Source organism: Bactrocera dorsalis, chromosome 1, assembly GCF_023373825.1.
Source record: "Bactrocera dorsalis isolate Fly_Bdor chromosome 1, ASM2337382v1, whole genome shotgun sequence".
NCBI lineage: Eukaryota > Metazoa > Arthropoda > Insecta > Diptera > Tephritidae > Bactrocera > Bactrocera dorsalis.
The window spans coordinates 92378616-92401738 of NC_064303.1; the positions used below are offsets into that span (position 1 = coordinate 92378616).

A 23123-nucleotide genomic window follows, 5' to 3' on the forward strand; every position below is an offset into this window, starting at 1 on the left:
ATAAAAAAATCTCCAAAAAGCTCAGGTCGGGCTACAGAAATTTAGATTGATATTTACATAGGTTTCAGATAAATTTTCTTCGAGTTGTAGTATGTCAACTACATTTAAAAAAAATAAATATAAAAAAAATAATAATATTGGTAACTCTACAAAAAGTTGCAAATTCGGTTAAACAAGAGCTTTTCGTTACTAATTGTTTTCCAACAATTTTTTGGTGTTCTCAATATTAATTGATGTTATTTTTTAAGTTCCACAGAATTTTTGCTCGATAAAATTTAAACATTTTATAAAAAAAACTCTCCAAAAAACTCAAATTGAGCAACAAAAATTTATATTACTGTTAATTTTTAGTCTTCAGATAATTTTTACTCGACCATATTTTATAAATAAAAAATATAATGTTAGAAACTCTACAAAAAGTTGCAAACCCGGTTATATAAAAGGTTTTCGATACTGAATGTTGCCCGACAATTTTCTTGTGTTCTCAATATTAATTGAGATTTCATTTTCTAAGTTTTTGAGAATTTTTGCTCGACAAAATTTAAAATTTTATAAGAATAACTCTCCAAAAAGCTCAAGTTTGCACATAGAGATTTATATTGCTGTTATTATTTTTTAGTCTTAGTGTCGGTTAAATAAGAAGTTTTCGATACTGAATGTTATCCGACAATTTTCTTGTGCTCTCTTAATAAAAAACTCTCCAAAAAGCTCAAGTTTGCACATGGAAATTTATATTGACTTTAGAGAATTTTTACACGACAAAATATAATTTTAACTACAATTTATGAAAAAACTGTCCAAAAAGCTAAATTCTGTACATGAAAATTTACCAGACTCTCCAAAAAGCTCAAGTCTGCGCATGAAAATTTATATTGACTCCGGAGATTTTTTACGCGATTCAATATAGTTTTAACTACAATTTAGAAAAAACTCTCCAAAAAGCTAACTTTGTATATGAAAATTTACCAAACTCTCCAAAAAGCTCAAGTCTGCACATAGAAGTTTATATTGGCTTTAGAGAAGTTTTACACGACAAAATATAATTTTAACTATATTTATAAAAAAGTCTCCAACTCTCCAAAAAGCTCAAATGAGCTCTTGGAAATTTACTTTGATGTTAATTTTTAGGTTTCGGACCATTTCTGCTCGACAAATAAGCAAAAAACACAAAAATTGGTAACTCTACAAAAATTTACAAAATAGATTAAACCAGAGCTTTTTCACTGTAAGTTTTATCTGACGACAGTGAGAATGGCATTTTTAGGTCTCAATATTGAATTTGTTGAATTTATATACAACAACTGTTATATAACACGCAAAAACCGTTACAAACACACACTTTCTATAAAACACTCGTTTTAAACCCATAAAATAAATGTGTTTTTTCTGCTGCTTTGGACGTCATAAACTATACTGCTTTCATGCCTTTGTGTAGTGTATTTTTTAAGTTTTTTATTTGGTTTTTTTTTGAGTTTATAAACTAATTTGATTATTTATACTACAACTGTATTTTGCCTACAACAAATTTTCGTTTATATATTATTAAATAATATCTTTAGCATAGTTATGTTTATAAATTACTTAATTAAATAAAGTTTTTTTCCATTTACTTTTACTTTTAGCTAGGAATACAGCTGCTTTTGCGCGTAGCGACGCGCAGGCGCCAGTCGACAAAGTATAAAGTGCCAGGCGATAGCTCCCACGCCTTGGCGCGCACATTAGTGATGTGTGGGTAAGTGTGTTTTTCGGCTAACTATATAATTTTAAATAACATTACGACTGTCAACACTCTAATGCTGGTGATTAAACATATTTAATTGGTTACGCGCTGCATGCCACGCGTGTCTCCAAGCGAATGCCAAATAAACCAAATAAAATTTTGGAAAATGAAAGCAAATTGCAACAACGCGCATACTTAGAGACAATGGAACATTCTTTGCGTGTAAAAAAAGATATTTGCATTCACTCAAAGCCACGCATGCGCATGAAGCGCGTTTCTATGCGTCTCTTGCCTTAACGTAGTTTAGTCATAGAAAAATGTTCGTTCCACTAATCAATACTTTTTAAGTTTTTCCTTTATGCTAATAATAATTGTTTTTGTTTTTTGTTGTTGGCAACTTAGTGTTGCCACTGTGTATTAATTTAAATTTGGAAAAACATACAAATTTCAATGTAATTTTCTTTCTTTTTCTTGTGTTTTGTTCTTTAGCGTACAGCTGAGTTTTCAAACAAATTGTTAAACGATAATTTTTTTTCCAAAAATTTACAAAGTGCACTTTAAATTGTTTTGTTCAAACATGAAATTTTGTTCAAATCAAATATTGTGTATTCTGCTAATAGCTGCTGCTGTAGCGTTAATGGAACTTATATGCGTAAATAATATAATATAAATAGTATATATATTTGTTTTTGAGAAAAAATCACTTAAAAATACTTAAGTGTATAAGAAAATGTAAGTAACAAACCATTTTAAACAATACTATTAGTTAATTTAGACGCACAAGTCGGCGGTAGCGAGTGTGCGGCGGCACAGCTGCTATGCGAATGTGTGTGAATAGAGAATACAAAATTGCACACAGTATGCCTTCACTTTCATTTAACAAAGGAGAAAGTGAAATTTGTGGGGAGACGCTGTCTCAGTACGATTTTTGGTACAAATGTGTATGGATAGAGCTCGGCACTGAACTTTTGTTGTTGTAAAAAAAAGTAACAAAGCGTTGCTTTCTACTAATGCTTTGTTGCTTTAATCAAATGGATCTGGCTTCCATAGTAAGACATAATGTTTTCATTTATTTTTTTATAATTTTGGGTCTTTTGACTTTATTCATATTAAAAGTGTCTTTTATCAACCATTATAGGTATATGGACTCTTTTATAGGTCTATGTAAGCTTTCTGTGACGCATTTAGAACTATTTTTTTCAAAGCTCAATTTTTCCCGCGTCCTCAGTTACTACTCATATAAAGGCGAGCACTCAAGTGTCTAAATTTTTCGATTTTCCAGAAAACTTCAAAGCTTAAAGCTCCAGCTTTTTTTGGTTAAAGCTCAAAGCTCCTCTTTAAATGTGTCAATTTTCATAAATATTCCATGTCTAGAATACATATTAAATTTTAAGTTGTTCGAGAAAACTTGAAAGCTCAAAGCTCCAGTTGAAGCTTATTATGTTTAAAGCTTTAAATTTGTCGATTTTCGATTCTATTCTTCTTCCAGAATACTTTGCAAATTTTAAATTTTTCTTAGAAAACTTTAAAGCTCAAAGCTCTAGTCCAATAATACTTTCTTCAAAGCTTGAAAGAATTCTCTTGAATCTCAAATGAATAGTCAAATGTCTATATCATGTCTCATTTTTCGTCTTGAAGGTATTTTTTTAAGCTCAAAGCCAGTAGAAGCTTATATTGTTTAAAGCTCAAAGCTCCTCTTTAAAGTTGTTGATTTTCGAAAATATTCCATGTTCGGCATACATTTTAAATTTTAAGTTTTTTAAGAAAACTTGAAAGCTCAAAGCCCCTGTTGAAGAATGCTTTTTTTAAAGCTCTAAAGAAGCTTCTTGAATCTCAAATGAATAGTCACAATCCGAAAATCTTTCCATACCTTGCATTGCTTTTTTTATTTTTGAAATTGTCTTTTTAAGCACAAAGCTAACAGAAGCTTATTTTGTTTAAAGCTCAAAGCTCTGCTATACATTTGTCGACTTTCGAAATAATTCCATGTCTGGCATACATTTTAAATTTTAAGTGTTTTTTAGAAAACTTACTAGCTGAAAGTTTCAGTTGAAAATTGTGTTTTTTAAAGCTCGAAAGCCTCTTGAAACTTAAATTTAAAGTTTGATTCGGTAAATCTTTTGATACCTTGTCTTATTTTTCTTCTTGAAGTTATTGTTTTTTAAGTTAAAAGCTAGTTGAAGCTTATTTGTTTAAAGCTCGAAGCTCTCATTTCAATTCTTCGATGTTCGAAATTATTCTTGACCAGCAAATTTTCTTTAAATGTAAAGTTGTTCTACAAAACTTCAAAGTTCAAAGCTTCAGTTGAAAATTAGTTCTTTTAAAGCTTCTCTTCAAACTTAAATTCAGAGTCCGATTCCGTAAATCCTTGTCCAGCATATTGTATAGGCGGGAGCTTTTTGGAAAGTTATTAATACGATCCACATTAGCGCTTTCAAAAATGTTTTTAATTGCCGTTAGATATACGGATCCTTTTTCTTGATTTTCAGAACGTGTTGTGCAAACTTGAGCTTTTTGGAGAGTTGCGATTACGATCCACATTAGCGTTTTCAAACATGCTTTGAATTACCGTTGGATATGCAGTGTTTTTCTTGATTTTCAGAACGTATTGTGCAAACTTCAGCTTTTTGGAGAGTTCTCATTACGATCCACATTAGCGCTTTCAAACATATTTTGAATTACCGTTAGATATGCAGTGTTTTTCTTGATTTTCAGAACGTATTGTGCAGACTTGAGCTTTTTGGAGAGTTCTTATTACGATCCACATTAGCGTTTTCAAACATGCTTTAAATCAGCGTTAGTTATGCAGCTCTTTTTTCTTTATTTAGAAGGTGTTGTGCAGACTTGAGCTTTTTGGAGAGTTGCGTTTACGATTCACAATTTGGAGAGTTGAGAATACGATCCACATTTGGGTTTTCAAGCATGCTTGGAATTAAAGAAAATTTTCGAGTTCTTTTACAAATATGCATGCTTACATAACAACTTAAAGCTTTCCACAATTCCGCGTATTCTCTTTGTAGAGTTTAATACCAACAAATTTCGTTGCAAATTCAAGTTTGGCATAACTGTGTGCACAAAACATAAATGTTAATACCCAATATAGTGTCGATATAGTAGTGTCTTGCATTACTAATAGATAAGTAATAATAAAAACAAATTCTATGGACTAATAACGGTCACTTTTAAACCGAACGCAGTGTCTTTAGTTAAACGGGCGGAAGAATTCCTCAGTACGATGTGAAGAGCAGCAAACAATTACGATATTAATATTTTATACCGTTATAAGTTGCTTAGTGCAAAAATTGCTAACTTTTTACGATATTGCTCTGCTCTCCTTACTATTTTCTTTAAACATCGTACTAACTGTTTTTTTCTTTTGCTTAAATTCAGCATTTGCTTGAAATATTTTGCTCTTTTGCATTACGAGGCAAATTATCAGCAATTACTTCATACCTTAAAAGTGACAGTATGTGTTTGCGTGCGTGTGTGACACGTGACTCGTGGATAGTGTGACAGTTTACACAAAAGTGACTTTATAACTTAAGCAGTGTATAAACTAAAGCTAAAATCTTTCGCTGCACGCTTATTTTATGTTAGAATTGATTCTGATTGCTGCCAGCCGGATTACGTGTTGAGGGCCGTGACGAGAAGGATTTGCCGCTGCTGCCGCGCTGTGGTGGCATCGAACGACGCGCGAAACGTGTTTCACTAAACGGAAGAGAGAGAAGCGAAATTATATTAGTAAACACAGAAATGTTAACGGTAAAAAATATATATACATATGTGTGCAATAAATGTGCAGAGTTGAGCTTCATATTGTTATGGTTATATAGGGGCGCCATAAAATATAAGGTTATGTTTATAGTTTGGGTAAATAATTTGATTTGTGCATGCAAGCCGCTTTCAATTTTGGCATAAATTTACAATTTCGAAAATTTTGAGTTTCTGTAAGCTTTCGAGGGTTAATAAAAAATGTTAGCAAAACTTGTTTGGGACACATATAGACCTATATAACTTGGTTAGCACACATATTTCATGGAAATATATTATTAGCTGCCTTCGATGCGCCAGTGCTGGACATATTTAGATTCTGTTGGCTTGTAAAACATTTATTAAAGGAAAAACACCAAAAAAAACCAATAATAATTTTAAATAAAATAAAATAAAAAATAAAATAAAAAATATATAAAAAATGTAACAAAAAAAATTTTTTTTTAAAAATTAAAAAAAAAAAACAAAAAATAAAAATAAAAAAATTTAAATCAAAAAAAAAAATTAAAAAAAAAAATAAAAAAAAATATATAAAAAAATAAAAAAAATATAAAAAAATATATATATAAAAAAATAAATAACAAAAAACAAAACAAAAAAACAAAAAATAAAAACACAAAAGCAAAATAAATTAAAACCAAAAATAAATGAAAAAATTTAAAAAAATAAATAAAACTAAAACAAACAAAAAATCAAAGAAAATAAAAAAAAAGTATATAAAAAAATAAAAAAAAAAATATAAAAAAATGTATAAAAAAACAAAAAAAAAAAATAAATAAAATAAAAATAAAAAAAAAAAATTAAAAATATTAAAAAAAAAACATTAACTAAAATAAAATAAAACATAAAAAAAATAAAAAAAACAAAAACAAAATAAATTAAAACCAAAAATAAATAAAAATAAAACAAAAAAAATCAAAGAAAAAAGATAATAAATCAAGAAACCCGTCAACTTCGGCTGCATCGAAGCTATAATATTCTTCACATTCTTTCTTAATTTCTTATAGCATAAAAGCGTATAAAATTGTTGTACTGTTGCCATGAAGAATTACCCATGTTAAATGTTCTGAAGATTTCTGTTCAAATAAAAAAGTTGTCCATATGAAAGGCTTGGTCAGTTTATATGGGAGCTATATGCTATAGTGGACCGATCTGAAAAATTTGTTAGGAGGCTGTAACAACGCCTTTGGAAAATAAATCGGACTAAATTTCGCAAGAATATCTCGTCAAATAAAAAAGTTATTTACACAAAGCTTGGATTTTGATCGTTCAGTTTATATGGCAGCTATGAGTTATAGTGGTCCGATCTGAAAAATTTATTCAGGGAATGTGCCATTGCCTTGGACAATAATCTGTGCAAAATTTCGTGAAAATAGCTCGACAACTAAAAAAGTTTTCCATACAGGAACTTGATTTTGATCGTTCAGTTTATATGGCAGCTATATGCTATAATGGACCGATATTAACGAATCCGACAAATAAACAGCTTCTTGGGTAGAAAAGATCATGTGCAAAATGTCAGAACGATATCTCCAAAACTGAGGGACTAGTTCAGGCAGACGGACAAACCAGTTGTATGTTCGAGTCATCTCTATGCAAAACTTTGGCGCATCGCAGGCAGCTTTTACTATTCTTTTAACATCCGCAGCAAATATGTTTCAGTGTCTTCTTTCATTGTTTCACTAAACTTCTTTTAAAAAATCACAATACAGTGTTTATTTGTGGCCAATAACCGGGTATAAATAAAAATGTTGTTGTGCGACGCTTGTAAAGCGCTTTACTGGCGTTTATAAAACATGCTTCATATAAATATTATGCATAAGCAATTGCTTAATAAATTCACATATAAGCTGGCAACACACCAGCTACCAATAATCATATTTTACGGCTTACCAATTGGGAACGCGGCTTAAGGTTTTTTGTTGTTGGCAAAGTTAAACGTAAGTTGGGCGCAAAATTTTTAACGTACAGGTTAAATTAATGTCGATTTTGGTGGGGTGAAGGTGAACGGGATAAACGATAAAATAAAATATGCTTTGGGCAAAGACTTATCTTAAGAAAAGAATTATACTTATATGAACAGCAAGCACTAAGCACTAATTTTGAACGCGCACACACGCACTTAATTCATAACGGGGGCTGAACAAATAGTTGTGAGCAAATAGTTGCGAGCAAAAGTTGGCTCAGGTACAAGCCATTTTCTACTCTATTTTTTTGAAGTTTTTTTTTAATTTATTTTTTTTTTTTTAATTTAAGTCGGCTTTCTACTTTTAGCCTAACGCCGCATGGGCACCCACCGATCGATTTCCATTTCCTCCATACGTTGAGTCAATTCAATTTTCTGCTGCACAGCTAAACGCAACAGCTGATTTAGAGTCTTCTTCTCCTCTTCAGCGGCTTCCAGTTTGCGGTTAAGGTCATCCACCTGTGTGACGTATTCCTCGCAACGAGCGGCGAACATGGCGCGCAAACCTAAAAGTGGAGAGTTTTAAAAAATTTAGTGAAAGTTGTTATAAGGCAGAGAGGAGTACAGAAATAAGTCAAGAAACAAGAAAAACGTTATATACGTAATAACCTTCACAAAAACAAAAAAAATTTTTCATACAAAATTTCCTTTGATAGGTTAGTTTATATGGTAGCTATATGCTATAATGATCCGATCTGAACAATTTGTTTTGAAATTGTACTGATACCTTAGGCAATAGTCCATGCCAAGTTTCGTTAAGATATCTGTTTAAATAAAAAAGTTTCCCATATGGGAATTGGATTTTGATTGATCAGTTTGGATGACAGCTTTATGCTATAGTGGTCCGATCTGAGTAATTCCTTCAGGGATTGTAAATTTTCCATGAATATTAATCTGCTCCAAGTTTCGTAAAAATATCTTTTCAAATAAAAAAGTTTTTCATATAAGAACTAAAATATTATCGACAAATTTGTATGGCAGCTATATGCTATAGTGGTCCGATATGAACAATTTGTTCGGAGATTGTTATTTTTCCATGAATAATAATCCTTGGCGAATTTCGTAAAAATATCTTGCCAAATAAAAAAGTTTTTCATATAAGAACTAAATTTTTATCGATCAGTTTGTATGGCATCTATATGCTATAGTGGTCCGATCTGAACAATTCCTTCAGAGATTGCAATGTTGCCAAAAATATTAATCCGTTCCAAATTTCGTAGAAATATCTTTTAAAATGAAAGAGTTTTTCATATAAGAACTGGAATTTGATCGATCAGTTTGTATGACAGCTATATGTCATAATGGCACGATCAAAAAAATTTGTTCGGAGATTATAGCCTTATCTTGGGCAATGGTCTATGACGAATTTCGTTAAGATATCTCGTAAAATAGAAACGTTTTCCATATAGAACTAAAATCTGATCGATCAGTTTGTATGACAGCTATATGCTATAGTGGTCCGATCTCAATAATTTATTCCGAAATTATATTAGCTACTAACATAGAAAACTATGCCAAATTTCGTGACGATATCTCGTGAAATTAAAAACTTTTCCTTACAAGGACTTGATTCCAATTGTTCAGATTGTATGGCAGCTATATGCTATAGCCGTCCGATATCGGCGGTTCCGACAAATAAGTAGCTTCTTGGAAAAATAGAAGAAATGGGGAAAGTTTCAGACCGATATTTCAGAAACCTAAGGCCTTATACGGGTATATACAGACAAACGCTGAACATTTCTATATATACTTATTTACTTATATAAACTTCAATCTCTATTCCACAACCATAACTTACTTGAGAATGTCGCTGCGTCTTCTTTGAGTATCTTCAGTTCATTGCGCAATTTGGACATTGTCTCGCTGACCACCGTCTTTTCGTTCTCATATTTCGATTTGAGATTGGTAAGCGCCACCTCGGCGGTCTGTTTGTTGGACTTCAACACCGTACGTAATGTAGCGATTTGGTCGCGTTTGAGTGAGAGCAAGCCCTTAAGGCGCACGATTTGCTCTTGCAGCTCCTCGACTTCCTCGCGATTGTATTTATCAGCTGTTGGGGAGGGAAGTATGATTTTTTATTAGTACCAATAGTAAATAGAAGAAAATAATTAAAGCATTTACCTTCGGAAACATCGCCGCGCACTTTATTCTTGTTGTGCTCAATTGTGTGCTCGACAGCGGTTTTCAAATGCTTGAGCTGATCGCTTACAGTGTCGACGTACTTTTTAATTTCCACCGAATCGGCAAGTCCCTGCAAATCCTCAATCGTGTGTGAGCGGGAAGTGAAAATATCGGACTTGAACTGCGATTGTATGGCAGTAAGCGAATCGTTTTCGAAGCTGTAATAAAAATTTTATTAAATTTTAGGTTATGTTACAACAAATAAGTAATATTTAAGCGCACCTCATATCATCGCTCTTCGTGTCGAGCATAATACGCGTCGGTATCTCGCCGTTAACGGTGCAAACGAGATGATATAGCTGTGCCAACTCGTCACTTAAGGCCACCAAAGTGGAGCGTGCCGAACCCAAACTTTGGCCGGCATTTTGTGAAATACTTGTGAGCGTCTGCACATCACTTTGCAGATCCAGCGATTTCTGCTCGGTGCTGAGCAGTTTATTTTTCAAATTTGTGACCTCATTACGTAGTGTTGTCATTGCGTCGGTGTAGTTGAAACCCTTTTGCAGTTCCACTAAATCAGTCTTGAGACCGTCAATCTCTTTGGAGGATAGTGTGAACCAACTGTTATACTGTGCGAGTGTATCCAGCAGTTGTTGTCGTACATTTTGTTCGTCATTGCGTCGCTTCACCGCTTCCATGGAATCATCTTTAATGTCTAGCTGTTTCTTCAACTGTAGCAAAGCATCGACATGTGCCGTTAGTAGCGCTAGACGTGCCATGAAATTTTGTATTTCATTTTGTGATTTATCCAAACTAGTTTGTGCTTCTCGTAAATTCGCAGTGAGTAGCATTTTTTCGTTTTCAATCGATTCTAATTGTTTTTCCAACTTTTTCAACTCGTTCAAATGCACCTCGGAGAAGAGATCGCATTTGGTGCCGTCGGTGGCGTTCAATTCTGTGGTCAAGTCGGCTTCGAGGCGCTTCAAGGCGAGATTCTCCTCTTCGCCATCGCTATTGGCGCTTATGTTGTCGTCCATATTACTGCGTAGATAGGCCAAATTGCTTATCTTGTACATGGACTCACGGTTCAAATGACTATCCAATTCCTTCTTGAGCGCATATTTTGCCTCACGTTCGCACTGTACAAAAAGCGTGACATAAAATCGAGTATAAGTGTTATGTAATATACAATATTGTTCAAAACTCACCTGCAAAGCTTCTAGAGCTTCTTCCATTTGCTTTTCGGCAATCTTCTTCAGATTTGCCAACTCATCCACTTGTGAGTTCAACAGTTCGACCTCTTCGGTCAGACGACGTATCTCGTGTTTGGCACCTTCAAACTCCACCTAACGGTAAACAGCAAAAAAACAAAAACAAAATTATAGAATTCAACCAACTCAGTGGCATTTCTCCACTTTAAAACTCCCACTCATTCGAAACTCACCTGCGAACTTCTCAAGCTCGACACCTGCTTTTGCAGCGATATGTTTTCCTCCTCCAATTCTGTGTATTCCGTTAGCATGCGTGTCTCACGAAATTTCAGATCCTTTACCTCGGCCTTGAGGCGCAGTTTCTCAGCCTCATTGTCTGATTTGTCACGTCCAATATCGGTATTCTCTTGCAGCATACGATCACGTTCGTTGCGTACTCGTTCCAATTCGTGACGCAATTGCTTTGTCTCATTTTCCAAGTCGAGTATTTTACTATTCAATGTTGTCTCGAGTGCTGCCGTCTCGGTGAGCAAGGACTCCTCCTGTTCGATGCCAGTTTTTGTGGTGACCTTTTGTGAAGTTTGAAACTTGGCTAGTGCCTGTGGAGATAAAACGGTAATATCTTGTTAAAAAACAGATGTTTCGGGAAAATGTTTGAAGTTGGCTTATAAATCTATTTTTCAAATATTTTTTTTGAAGCTGTTGGTTGGAAAATTTCTGTCTATAATTTATTTCGAATTTTAAACCAAAGCATGAGAAGTCCAAATGTGCGTCTTGAGGACTAAAAATGGTATTTTCGAACAGACAAATGAAAAATTACAAAATTTTGAAATTTTCAATTTTCATTTTGGAAATTGTTGGTTAGAAAAATACCGAATATATTTTATTTTTGATTCTACATTGATTTCTGAGAGATCTTAATGAGGATCCTGAGTTCCAAAAGGGACTTTTTGGAATTTGTTGGTTGAAAACTTCCGACTATACTTTATTTTGGATTCTAAACCGATTTTTGAGAAGCATTAATGTGGGTCCTGAGGACTAAAAATGGTATATTCGAACGAAGAAAAAACTAAAAAAATGTCTAAATTTTTTGTTGTATTCTTCGAAATTTTTGTTTGGAGAACTTACGACAATATTTTATTTTCGATTCTAGATCGATTTCTGAGAAGTCTAAAAGTGGGTCCTGAGTACCAAAAGAGAGTTTTAGGAATAAGGCAAGAAAAATATTACATAATTTTTCGTATACTTTATTTTGGATTCTCTTTCTGAAAAATTCTAAACTTGGGTCCCGAGCGCATTTTCGAACAAAAAAAGAACAGAATTGCAAAATTTCGAATTTTTTGAAAGTTTTCTTTCGAAAACTTCCGACTATATTTAATTTTCGATTTTTGACTGATTTCTGAGAAGTCTAAAAGTGAGCCATGATCACCAAAAAGGGCTTTTGGAACAAAGCTAAGGAAAAATTACAAAATTTGAAAACTTTTCAAGAAGTTTCGAGTTCTTGTATTATTTTTTGATAGAACTGCTATCTAACGGAACTGTGCTAAATGGAACAAATTGTGGCTAAAACGTAAGGTGTTTAAAAACCCCGTCCTTTGGAATGACATCAAGGGTTCTCAACTTAGAATTCTTTTGGAATAGAGTTGCCATCCATCGAAAAATATTTTCAGAAAATTGCTGAGAGAAAGTTAACCTAATTTTTGTTAAGTAAAGCTTACATGTCGGGTAATTTTCGTCGAATTATTCGTACTATTTTAAATCTTGCTAAATAACTGTTGTCCTTAGGATAAATAGAAATTCAATAATATTATTCCTCTTTATGAGAAAAAAAAATATTTTCACATTATACAAAATACCAGCCTTGCATGTTTTCACCTCCACTCCATCCCACCAACAGTATAACCGTTACCAACACATACATATATAATACATACGAACATAATGAATTTCTCTAAAAGATATGGCAACGGTACGTAATTGAATTTCCAATTGACTCGCATTGACAGTGAACAGTAAATAGTGAGTGAGCAGGTCACAGTGATTATAATGTTTGCGACAAAAGGGTGACTGACGGAATTGCAGGTGTGGCACACACTTAGTAGTAGTCACACATATTTGCTCTAACAGCTGATTGCGTGTGCGGCAGAGGCAGTGCCTTTGTAAGCAATTCCTTGCACATAATATGACATTTACGAGCGCTTTATCAACAGATTCCTGTGTTGCATGCCATCTCTCTTCCGTCTTCCGGTGCGCTGTTGGTACTCCTCCTCCACTGCCTGCTGCACTCACACTCCACATCAATTCAAGCGTGTGTGTTTCGTATGGCGAACGCCGTGCAATGTGCCAAACTTTATTATACGCTTATTATAAATACATGTAGGTACAGTGGGGTTCAAAATGTAAGCAACATATTATAATTACTAAGATTTTTTAATTAATTTGAGGTAGTGAGCAGGAGTCAGGATTGTATGACTGTAGTAGGCACTCAAGTCATGAAATTTTTTATATGGTAAGTGGTATCTCTAGGTGGGTTCAATATTGATTTGGTAGAGCGGATCTTTTTATTGAATAGAAAACTATACTGAGGAATCATAGTTGCTAAAGTAGTCTTCAAAGGACTTCTTTAAAAGAATGGAGCCATGTGTAGAAGCTCTGGCAAGTGAAGAAAGTTCTCTGAGCGCTATTTACTTGGGAGTGGCCAGAAATTATTATTTGCATAAGGCTCAAGCAGTTCACGACTTTCGGTTTTAGACCAAGTATCTTCTGAATTAAAGTGAGAAGGCGAAACATCTCTGCCTAGGGTTCTTATATCTTATATCTTAATATTTTTGATTTTTTAACAGAAAATTTCCATACTTACACACAAAATTTAATCCCCAAATATATTTTAAGCCTAAAAGTTTACTATCCAAGGTTTTTCTAAGAGTATAAACTGTCTCAAATCGACAAACTGCTTTGAGCCGAAGGTAAGACTGCCGAGATGTTTTAACCACAGTTTTGCAAAGGCTGGACAATTGAGGAGAAAGGGCCGGGATCATTCCCCGTCCTACAAACTACTTTGACAACTTGAGTCCGACGAGATTTTTAGCCTCACCGCATGAATGCCTATTGGACAAAACCCCAACGAATGCGGCAAGATGAACTTTGCTAAAAGCAAGTAGTTCAGTAGATCTCCTAGGTTGTAATCTAGACCAAAAGGATCTCATATAGGAACCGGCCGCCGACTAGCTCTTGATAAGCGCACGTGAGGTCCATTGTCCATTGCAGAACGCAAGCTACCTATTGAGTTTCATCGATCCTGTGGCTAGGTTATCGGCTTTACAGTTGCCAATGATTCTGCTATGACCAGACGCAAAAAACAAGTCTGATGGTGAAGTTGGTGCTATTCTTGACTAGCTTTGAAGCGCACAGCTTGCGAACTCGATGCTTTTATTGTCGCTCTGTTGCCTGAGTGAAAACTCACCGTTCCCACAACAGTTGGGTCTTAGTAACCGGAACGGATCCAGATTTTTATCCGGCCAAGGACTGTCAACTCGGCACAATGGCTTGAAATTACTTCAGAAAAGTTCTCGGAAGCTACAGCAACAACAACAACCCATCCCCAACCTCATTTAAGGCTCACTGCGCTTTTCTACAGCGACTTTCTCCCATCCACATTAATTTCGGCGTGTTTTTGCTCGGATCCCTCCATATACCCAGCTTCCCTGAGCCTTAGAGCGCACTTCGCAGCAATAACCTGTCCACAATGGCCATGGGTGAGTGATTACTCGGACAAATGATCAGATTACTATTAGATTTTTCTGCATAATGTAGTTCTCTCTTAAATGATCTACCAGTTTTTTGATCTGATTAATTTTTAATTTTTTTTCTGGATTGAAGTAAAATGGTACGCCCAACATTTTTTTAGGTCCGTTGGAGGTCAATTTTTGATGTTTTTTTACTGAAGGTCATTGTACAATGTTTTTAGATCACTTATTACTCGAAGAATACATAACCTTTTATCAAGAATTTTATAATATATTCTTAAAATGTGTACAAATATAACCTCAAAATTACAACAACAATTAATACAGATTATTTTCATTGCCAAAACCGACTTTTATTTTAGGAAGTCACATTTCGTGTGCCCACCTTAAGCACAATAAACAAAGTTGCATATATTTTTCACAACACTGTACATCACACAAGCTACCAGAGGAGCATGTGTGTTGTTTGTGTGTGCGTTTTATCATGTTTGCCTGCCTCCTTGCAATTACTACATGCAATATTTGTCCAATGTGGCAAATCTCAGGCGACGTTTTATGCGGCGAGCCGCTCCTTAAATGCCCATATCTTTTACCACGTGCCCCCCAAACACACACACGCATCGAAAACACAAACATACATATGTAAACAAGCGCTGCAGTTGGCATTCATTCAAGTCCGTACAAATGTATGCATGAGTACATATAATACATGCTGTATCATGCTTGTGCGTGTGCGCGCAGTGAAATTACCAGAAACTAGCAAAATAAAGCGGTGAACGGCAACAGTTCCAGTGCACAAACTGCCGGCAAACGCACAAAGGCACATTTTCATGCTTACAACAAAGTTTAATGTATAATACATATGTGTGTGTGGGTGTGTGTAACATGCCGAAATACTTGCATCCTTATAAACTTGCTCATTTATTCATGGAATTCGTGTATTGTTCTTCCTTGGGGTTGTGTAAGTTTTCCTAGGCGGTTATCAGCAAGTTTGTGTATGCATGTGAGTGTGTGTGTGTGCGTGTGTTGGGTGTCAACTGCGCCCACCACCCGTTTTTCCAGCGAAATGTATATGCTTATTTTGAGGTTGTGTTGGTTTGTGTGCGGCTCGGCTCGGCTACAATGTTGGTAGTTAGTCAGCGAGCTGAAATTAAGTCAATCCATTTTGGCCTTAAAGTGTTGGCAGGCAGTGCTGCTTTTATTTTTACTTGTTGTTGTTGCTTAATGGCAATTCATATGCAGCTTTGATCGGCTTTTTGGACTCTTGCAACATGTTGCTACAGAGTATTTTAGTTTTGTTCACCTAACGGTTGTTTGTATCAGCAAAAACTAAGTGAAATAGATAGTATATAAAGGATGAGGATGACGAGAGGAGCTGAAATCCTGGTGACTGTCTGTCTGTCTGTCGAACTCGAACCCTTGAGTTCGCAAATAAGTCGAATTTCATACAAATTTCCTTCCATAACTTGAATTCTCTCTAAGTTTTTTTGTGGATTATGGTGATTCGAGTTAAGGAAATTCAACTGTATATATAATTATACTTGGATTCCGATCCCCGGCTGACATTTTGCACCTTAAGTTATTTCCCTGGCTTTGATTCTTTCAACTTCCAAGAGTACAAAATATTCGTTTGCACCCGAACATAACCCTTCCTTACTTATTTGCCGTTATGTTTGTTTTTGTTATTTCACAGCTCGGCGCAGGAATTGCTGGTTAATATGGTCGCCGCTCCCTTCCCGCGAGAATGCATATTATTTTCGAAGCTTAATTTTTTAACGCAGGTGTTGGCAGAAAGCTTGCCTTCGCCACTACACCGGCGCTTGACTGCATAAACTGTCGCCCGTCGCCTGTGCAGAAGTGTTTTGGGTGCAATAAATGTCTTTTGTTTGCTTTAGTTAATTAAACTTTGCTGCTGTTGGCAGATTGAGGTCACAAAACTATGGCTCGACTGATGCTTTTCATATTCGGTATTTATATTTGCTGCGTCGCTTTGTTTACATTGCAAAGAAAATATTCTTACTGTGGCTTGGCTTTCGAGCAGGGTGCCGAAGTGTGTGTGTGTAAGCTTATCTCTGATAACAAAAACAACTAAAATTTCGTATAAAAGTGCTGAATATTTTGTTGTAATTGAAATGTGTGGCCAGTGAGAGCACACATTGTGCTTTGATGAATATTCAACACCTTTGGTGGCTATAAAATGCCTTAACTTTTCAGATTAGGTTTTATTTTATTTTTGCTTTTGGCGTCATCATTGTTATCAACACAGCAAAGAAACATTATGTAACGGTTTTTATTAGGGGTTATATTCACTTGCAAATTTGGAAAATTAAAAACATTTTTTTGCATATATTTTGTTCTGATTGTTCAGTTTGTATGGCAGCTATATGGATCCGATCTGGAAATTTTCTCCGGAGATTACACGATTGCCTTAGGTAATAATATATTCAGAATTTCATGAAAATACCTCTTCAAATGAAAAAGCTTTCCATACAAGTACTTGATTCCGATAATTCATTTTGTATGCCAGCTATATGCTATAGTGGTCTAATATCGACAGTTCCGACAAATGACTAGGATTTTGGTGAGAAAAAGACAGGTGCGAAATTTCAGTTCGATATCTCAAAAACTGAGGAACTACATAGTTCGTATAGACATACATATGTATACAGACAGTCGGACATGGACAAATTTTATAGGATCTCTGACGCTGACAAACTTTGTGACAAGCTTAGTATATCCAGTTCAGGATATAAAAAGACGGCGCAGGAGCCCGCAATCCACCAGCGGAACTTTCAATATATACACGAACGAATCAAAAATTGTTGATGGAGTGGGCGCTGAGATCTATTGACCCTTTAAGCAGCCGGAATACTGCAGTATCTTCAAGGCAGAAGTCTTTACGGTCAAGAAAACGGCTAAGATACCTAAAAATGTAGGAAACGACATAATGAATATGAATATAAACATCGATAGTCAAGCGAAAATTGAAGCAAAAATCTCACATCGCATGGCGTCAGATAATGACCTTAAAGCCAAGTAGGAAGTAGATATAGTGGCTGCATATATTCGGGATTCCAAGGTCGTTCCCATGACAGTAAGATCTACATAACCGGAGCGATTGTCAACTCGGCAGAATTCTGCCGCTATAACAACAACAACAACTTACTGTTTCCAGGCCACAAGTGCGTTCCGGAAAATGAAATAGCTGATGAGATTGCCAAAAGTGCCATCCGCTTGACTTCCGAACCAGCAATATACGAGTACAACGAGATTTTCGAAAGAGCTGACAGATGGATCAGGGTTAGATGGCATGACTTAAGGGCGACACTGAAACACCCTCTTTGTTTCAGTCTAGTCTTATTCAGAACTTAGCTTAGATATCTGGCAGGTTTGCAGGTCAAAGGACTAGATGAAGTATCAGAATTAGATATCAAGTCTCTATTAAACTTCGCGACAAACGTTGACGTACTGATTGACGTAAACTTCAGCATCTATTAAACTGTAGCTCCATCTGGTATTACCAAAGATCTGTAGGTTTCTGTTCGGCAGCTAACCATTATAACCTAACCTAACTTAAACGGTGTTGCAGTATAAAGGTATTATAGAGGTCAAATAAATAGATTTGGCTGATATTCCTAAAGGAAATTCCATACTTCTAAAACACACACAGCTACGGCAAATATTGATATAAGGCAGACTATTGTTTAGCGCAAGCTCTTCCAAATACCACCGTTATAGAAATGGTAAGTCTCTATATGTAAACTATTCCTGGATTATTTAATAAGTGCTTAGATATAGTCTTGTAAAACGTGGGCCACATCTGCTTTCTTATCATGCATGATAGGTCACCTCACACATATATATATCGATAAAAACAGGGTTAGATTCTCGAAATATCGGGCTTTGCGGGTTAAATCCGGGCAAATTCCGGTATCTTAGAACCAGCTGTTGTGGAAATTGCATATCAATCCAGCATCCAATGAGTTCCCGCATGATATTATTAACCATTTTCAGGACCTACCGTTCAATGATGTCGATGCCGGTTAACTTATTGCTTTCCCCTAAATAAGATCGCAAGTGGTATCCCCGTTAGGGTGCTAAGGTTCAGATAAGTCGTTATCAAGGTCATCCAACGGCAAGCCTAAGAAAAATGTTGTTTCGTAGGGGTCGGACCATAGGAAGAGCGTAGTCAGATGTCTAGGGTCAGCTGGGCATGCAAAGAGGTGGTTAATGCCATGCGGGGACTCGTTGCATGCCCAATTGATATGTCGGTTTCGATTCTGGATAAGTAGGAGTTTAACCTGCTACAGAAGAAGGCTCCGCAAGGTTCACTCTCGATTCTCACGGCTGCCGGCTAGCGACTTGAAACTCTTTCGTCTCTGTACTTTGGCTATAATCGCGGTGGTGTGAGGAGTGAAGGAGTAGAGGCTGTCGAGTATCACACCTTAATTCTTAGGGTTATTGACAATCTGTATACCTTTGCCCAGTTTGTGGATATATTCGCTGTGGATTTAGGGGAAGAGTATTAGGTTCTGAGCATGCCAACAATTGAGGGAGTTTTGAGATGTAGAACTTAAACAGTAACGGGGAGAGGGCAGAGTCCTGCGAAACCCCCTGTTTAGTTCTGGGGAGAGTTATCGGACGATAGGCTTCCCCTTTGTTGGCGAGTTTTCCAGGTTTCAGTAGTGGGACAACTACTCCGATTTTCAGAACATCGGGTATTTGAAGAGTGGTCAGCGACAGGTTGAGGACCTTGCTGAGAAAGCTTACCCCCGTCAAGTTTAGGTGCTTTATCATCAGCATATTTCTTCCATCAAGGTCAATGGATTTGGAAGATTTTGCTTTATTGATGACACTCCGAATCAGCTCTTCGGTGAAAGTGGTGCGCAGTCGTTTGGCATTTTGCGCAGCCGTCGAATAATGCACCATTTAGCTTTGCAGTGTAAATTGCCGGTTAAAATAGCTCACACCCTTCTTCGGGTCCGAAGAGACATGACCATTGAATTGATTTTCAACTAGATTATCATGTCTCTTCGGGTTAAACAAAGCCTTGACAGTAGTCCAAAGGTTACTCAAACCGGCGGGGAGGTTGCAAGAGGTTGTGTTGATTTACCAGTGGTTGTATCATCCTTCCCTACTAAACCTCTGCTCCATTCACGTCTAGAGAGGTACTCTGGTAGCATATAATACAGCATTTTTAGATAATTCTATTAGCAAACTTCAATCGCACTTTGCGCAGCTACAACTACAATCAAAAATTTATGGCTTACATACACTAAATTTATTTGCCAAGATAATTAGCGTGCTGTCAATAAAATATAATCCATATCGGACAGACGATTTTGCGATAAAATGCTTTGTTATTGTGAATTTTCACTTCTTGCTAAAAACTGTTGGTCTAAATAAAATTTATTTTAAAATAACTACATCCCACATCACTCAAAAAAAATAACTCACACTGACTAAAAATCAATATGTGCGAGTTGTGATCGCAACAAATTATGAAACTAGTTTGTAATTGCAGTTTAATGCGAACCGGAGGAATTTTGTCGACCAGAATGAGCGTATAAAAAGTTTACAATTGCACACATAACCGAAATTGGAAACATTACAGCATTTATTAACGACCATGACGGCATAGTGAGCACAAGAAACCGACAAACATATACTTAAACATACAACAAAAATGAAACTTGTGAAAAAATGCTGCGTTGGCGTAGTCCCTGAGCACATACTGTCCGCCCCCTACACCCCCCAGTCATTTTGAAACGAAGTAGAAAAGCAATTAACAGATCCGCTAACGCTGTAATGCAAGTGCTATATATACAATGGAATGTCTGTTTGATAGCTTTTGTTGCTTTTGGATTACATTCTGCGGGCACAAGTTGTTGCATCTACTAACCATCAACCGGCTAGCTGGCTGCTAACCAGGCAAAGTAGCAGGCAGGTAAATAACGATGCCAATACCGGGATAAATAAGGACATGACGATGGTGGCAGGCAGCGAGAGGCGCAAGTTAATTTGTAATTTAGTTAGAAGCCAAATCAAATTTATGACCGTAAAATGCGAAGGGTGTGGATGTGTCCTTGCACAACACATTGACGTCTTTAGGAATGGAAGCGGTAGTGTGCTCTATGTAATTGAAAGCTTACTGTATAGCTATATGGTTAGCGAGAATCTGTGAGACTAAGCACAAATCTAATCGCAAATTAGACCACGTGACCACCAATTTACATAGCTATGATAAGTAATATTATTAGAGTTTTTTTATATGTAAGTTTTGTAATTGCAATATTTGTACAAATTCCATTTAAATATGCAAATGTTCAAAGGTTTTGCTCAATAACTGAAAGCAGTTAACAAATAGCCAATGAGTTTTTTAGCTGATTACGTGTTTTACGAACCTGCAGTGGTAGAGAGAAAAATCAAATAATTTAAAACAAAACCGAACGAACGAGGTTAAACAAAAAGAGCATACAAAATAACTATCACATACCAGTGAGTGGTGGCGAGCGAAGCTCAGTGAGTTGGTGAAGCATACAAATAACTTTTTCGCATACTTATTTAACTGATTTTTTTTATTTAACCAACTGTTTGCTTACTTGTTGCCGAGCGAACAGCGTTGAGAACGAAAAATTGGTAGACTTTCGCTAACGTACTTTTATTTAGTTTAAAGACAAGGACTGATGCTCCGTGTGATAAGAAACTAATTATTGGAAGTGAATGTTTGTTGACTGTGCAAAGGAAGTTCAACAGCAATTAGTAAAAAAGAAACTAGTTGCGTATCTTATTTATATTTCAATAAATGAAAACAAACCAAAACAAGAAAAAACGTTAACTTTGGTTGCAGGCAGCCACAATACCCTCCACAAGTACAAAGTATATATTCAAAACTTGGCTTTGAACGCTTAGTTTGTATGAGAGTACTATAGCGACCAATCTGGCCAATTTCATCCGAGATTATACCGTTGCCTTACGCCATAACCCTGTTCAACGCAGAAATACTATTCAATTTTGATTATGAAATAGCTTTTTTTCATTTAACAAACATAATCAAAAATATATTATTGAGCAATTATAATTGAATATAACTTTCAAAATTTACCTCTTGTGTAATGTCCAACTCGTGTTTGGCATGATCGTACAGTGTCTCCAATTCCTCACACTTCTGTTCAAGTGACAATTTCTCCTCCAATAACGAGAGACCATATTGTGCCGATTGTGCGCGTTCGCTAGCTGCCTGATCTAGTTCGCGCGACAGTCGCTCTACTTCCAAGTGCAACTCCTCAATAGTTTTGCCGGCTGTTGCCGTATTTTCCAGTTCGGACATATTGCAGCCGTTTTGTGGTGTGTTTGTGTAATAGTTTTGTAATGGACGGGTGTTTTATTTTTGGAGGGGATGACTGGGGGGATTATGTGGACAATGAGAGACGTGAATGTTTTTTGTGTTTGTAAGTTGTATGGGAGGAAGTTCACCGAATGTCGTTATGCCACAGCGGTGGGACTTTGCAATTCTCGAATCTATGTATTTTTGTTTGTGTCTCTGTTGTGTTCTTCTCTGCACTGGACGGCGGCCGTTTTGTGTTTGTAATACGGCGGCTAGTTATTCAACAGTGGGCGTGGCAGGTTGTTGTGGGCGGAATCGTGTTGTGATCGCCTGTATAGCGTTACGAATCGTTGATTTTGGAGGGACGTGTATGTTGTAAAAATGTTGCTTTTCGTGTTTCTAACTCGTTTTAGTCGTATCTTTGGTTAAGTTAAACCAAATAATAAAATTTCACTTTGCTCTTACACTTTGCTTCTTGGACGTATGTATATTTTGTGAATTCTACTGCTTAACTCCACACTTCCTTCTATGAAGTCGTTATCGCTTTTAGCACAACTCTTTCTTTGGTATCATGCTTTATCGTTAAAATTGCGTTTCGTGCTTTTATTTTCTATATTTACCAACTTTTTTTTACACGTCGTTGCAAATTACTGATGTGGAATGGATGATGTATAAAAACTGTCACCTCGATCTCACAACTTAATTGATAAATTGTACTCAATTATTGAATTAAATTGAATTGCTACAATGCACTTCCACCAGCTAAATTAATAAAAGACTTAGCTTTGTGTTTGCATAAATATGCGCGAAAGCAGATTAATTTGCTACTATACAACAAAATCAGAAATATATAGAAACGTTAGCGTCCGCTGCTTTAAAGGCACACCACTGACAAAAAGCGATCCAATTAACGAAAAATGTGAAGTAGTGACATCACGACGGAGCGCCTTTTCACTACACAACACCGCACTACACCTTCAACTTCTACACCTGGTGTGTTCACGGTTTTTTCACCACCCCTTTAGCAGGGTAAGAGCATAGCTTAGTGCACACTTGCTTTCACTATTTACTTTTCTATCAAACAAAAATTGAAACTATATAAACAATTGTTTGTTGGCCGTGATTCTGTTTAAAGATTTTCCCCAAAGTGGAAAATCTCTATCACAATGCAAATAATATCCACGTCTTTTCTTTTCGTGAGTGACTAACGGAATGTGTGTGTGAAAATTTTGCGTTCCTTCTTTTGCACTTGCTTTATGAA

At 35.8% G+C, this 23123-nt stretch overlaps 1 protein-coding gene across 1 annotated transcript; it reads right to left on the reverse strand.

The window, feature by feature from the left end:
• Positions 1-1605: 1605 nt before the first annotated feature.
• On the reverse strand, positions 1606-23090 carry LOC105223508 (protein bicaudal D). The gene is made up of 8 exons (XM_049446812.1): positions 21641-23090; positions 11023-11388; positions 10787-10924; positions 9861-10717; positions 9579-9796; positions 9256-9507; positions 7789-7963; positions 1606-5428 (listed from the first exon to the last, which is right to left on the reverse strand). The coding sequence occupies exons 1-8, from the start codon at positions 21863-21865 to the stop codon at positions 5314-5316; spliced, it is 2346 nt and encodes a 781-aa protein (XP_049302769.1). The 5' UTR covers positions 21866-23090; the 3' UTR covers positions 1606-5313.
• Positions 23091-23123: the final 33 nt, after the last annotated feature.

What these genes read in the sequence shown, in the direction of transcription:
- LOC105223508 (XM_049446812.1), bottom strand. Translation starts at nt 21,865, where the DNA reads ATGTCCGAACTGGAAAATACGGCAACAGCCGGCAAAACTATTGAGGAG. An exon ending in AGTTGGACATTACACAAGAG is followed by an intron (nt 11,389 to 21,640) that starts GTAAATTTTGAA and finishes TTATCTCCACAG; the next exon opens with GCACTAGCCAAGTTTCAAAC. An exon ending in GCGCGGCGATGTTTCCGAAG is followed by an intron (nt 9,508 to 9,578) that starts GTAAATGCTTTA and finishes CCTCCCCAACAG; the next exon opens with CTGATAAATACAATCGCGAG.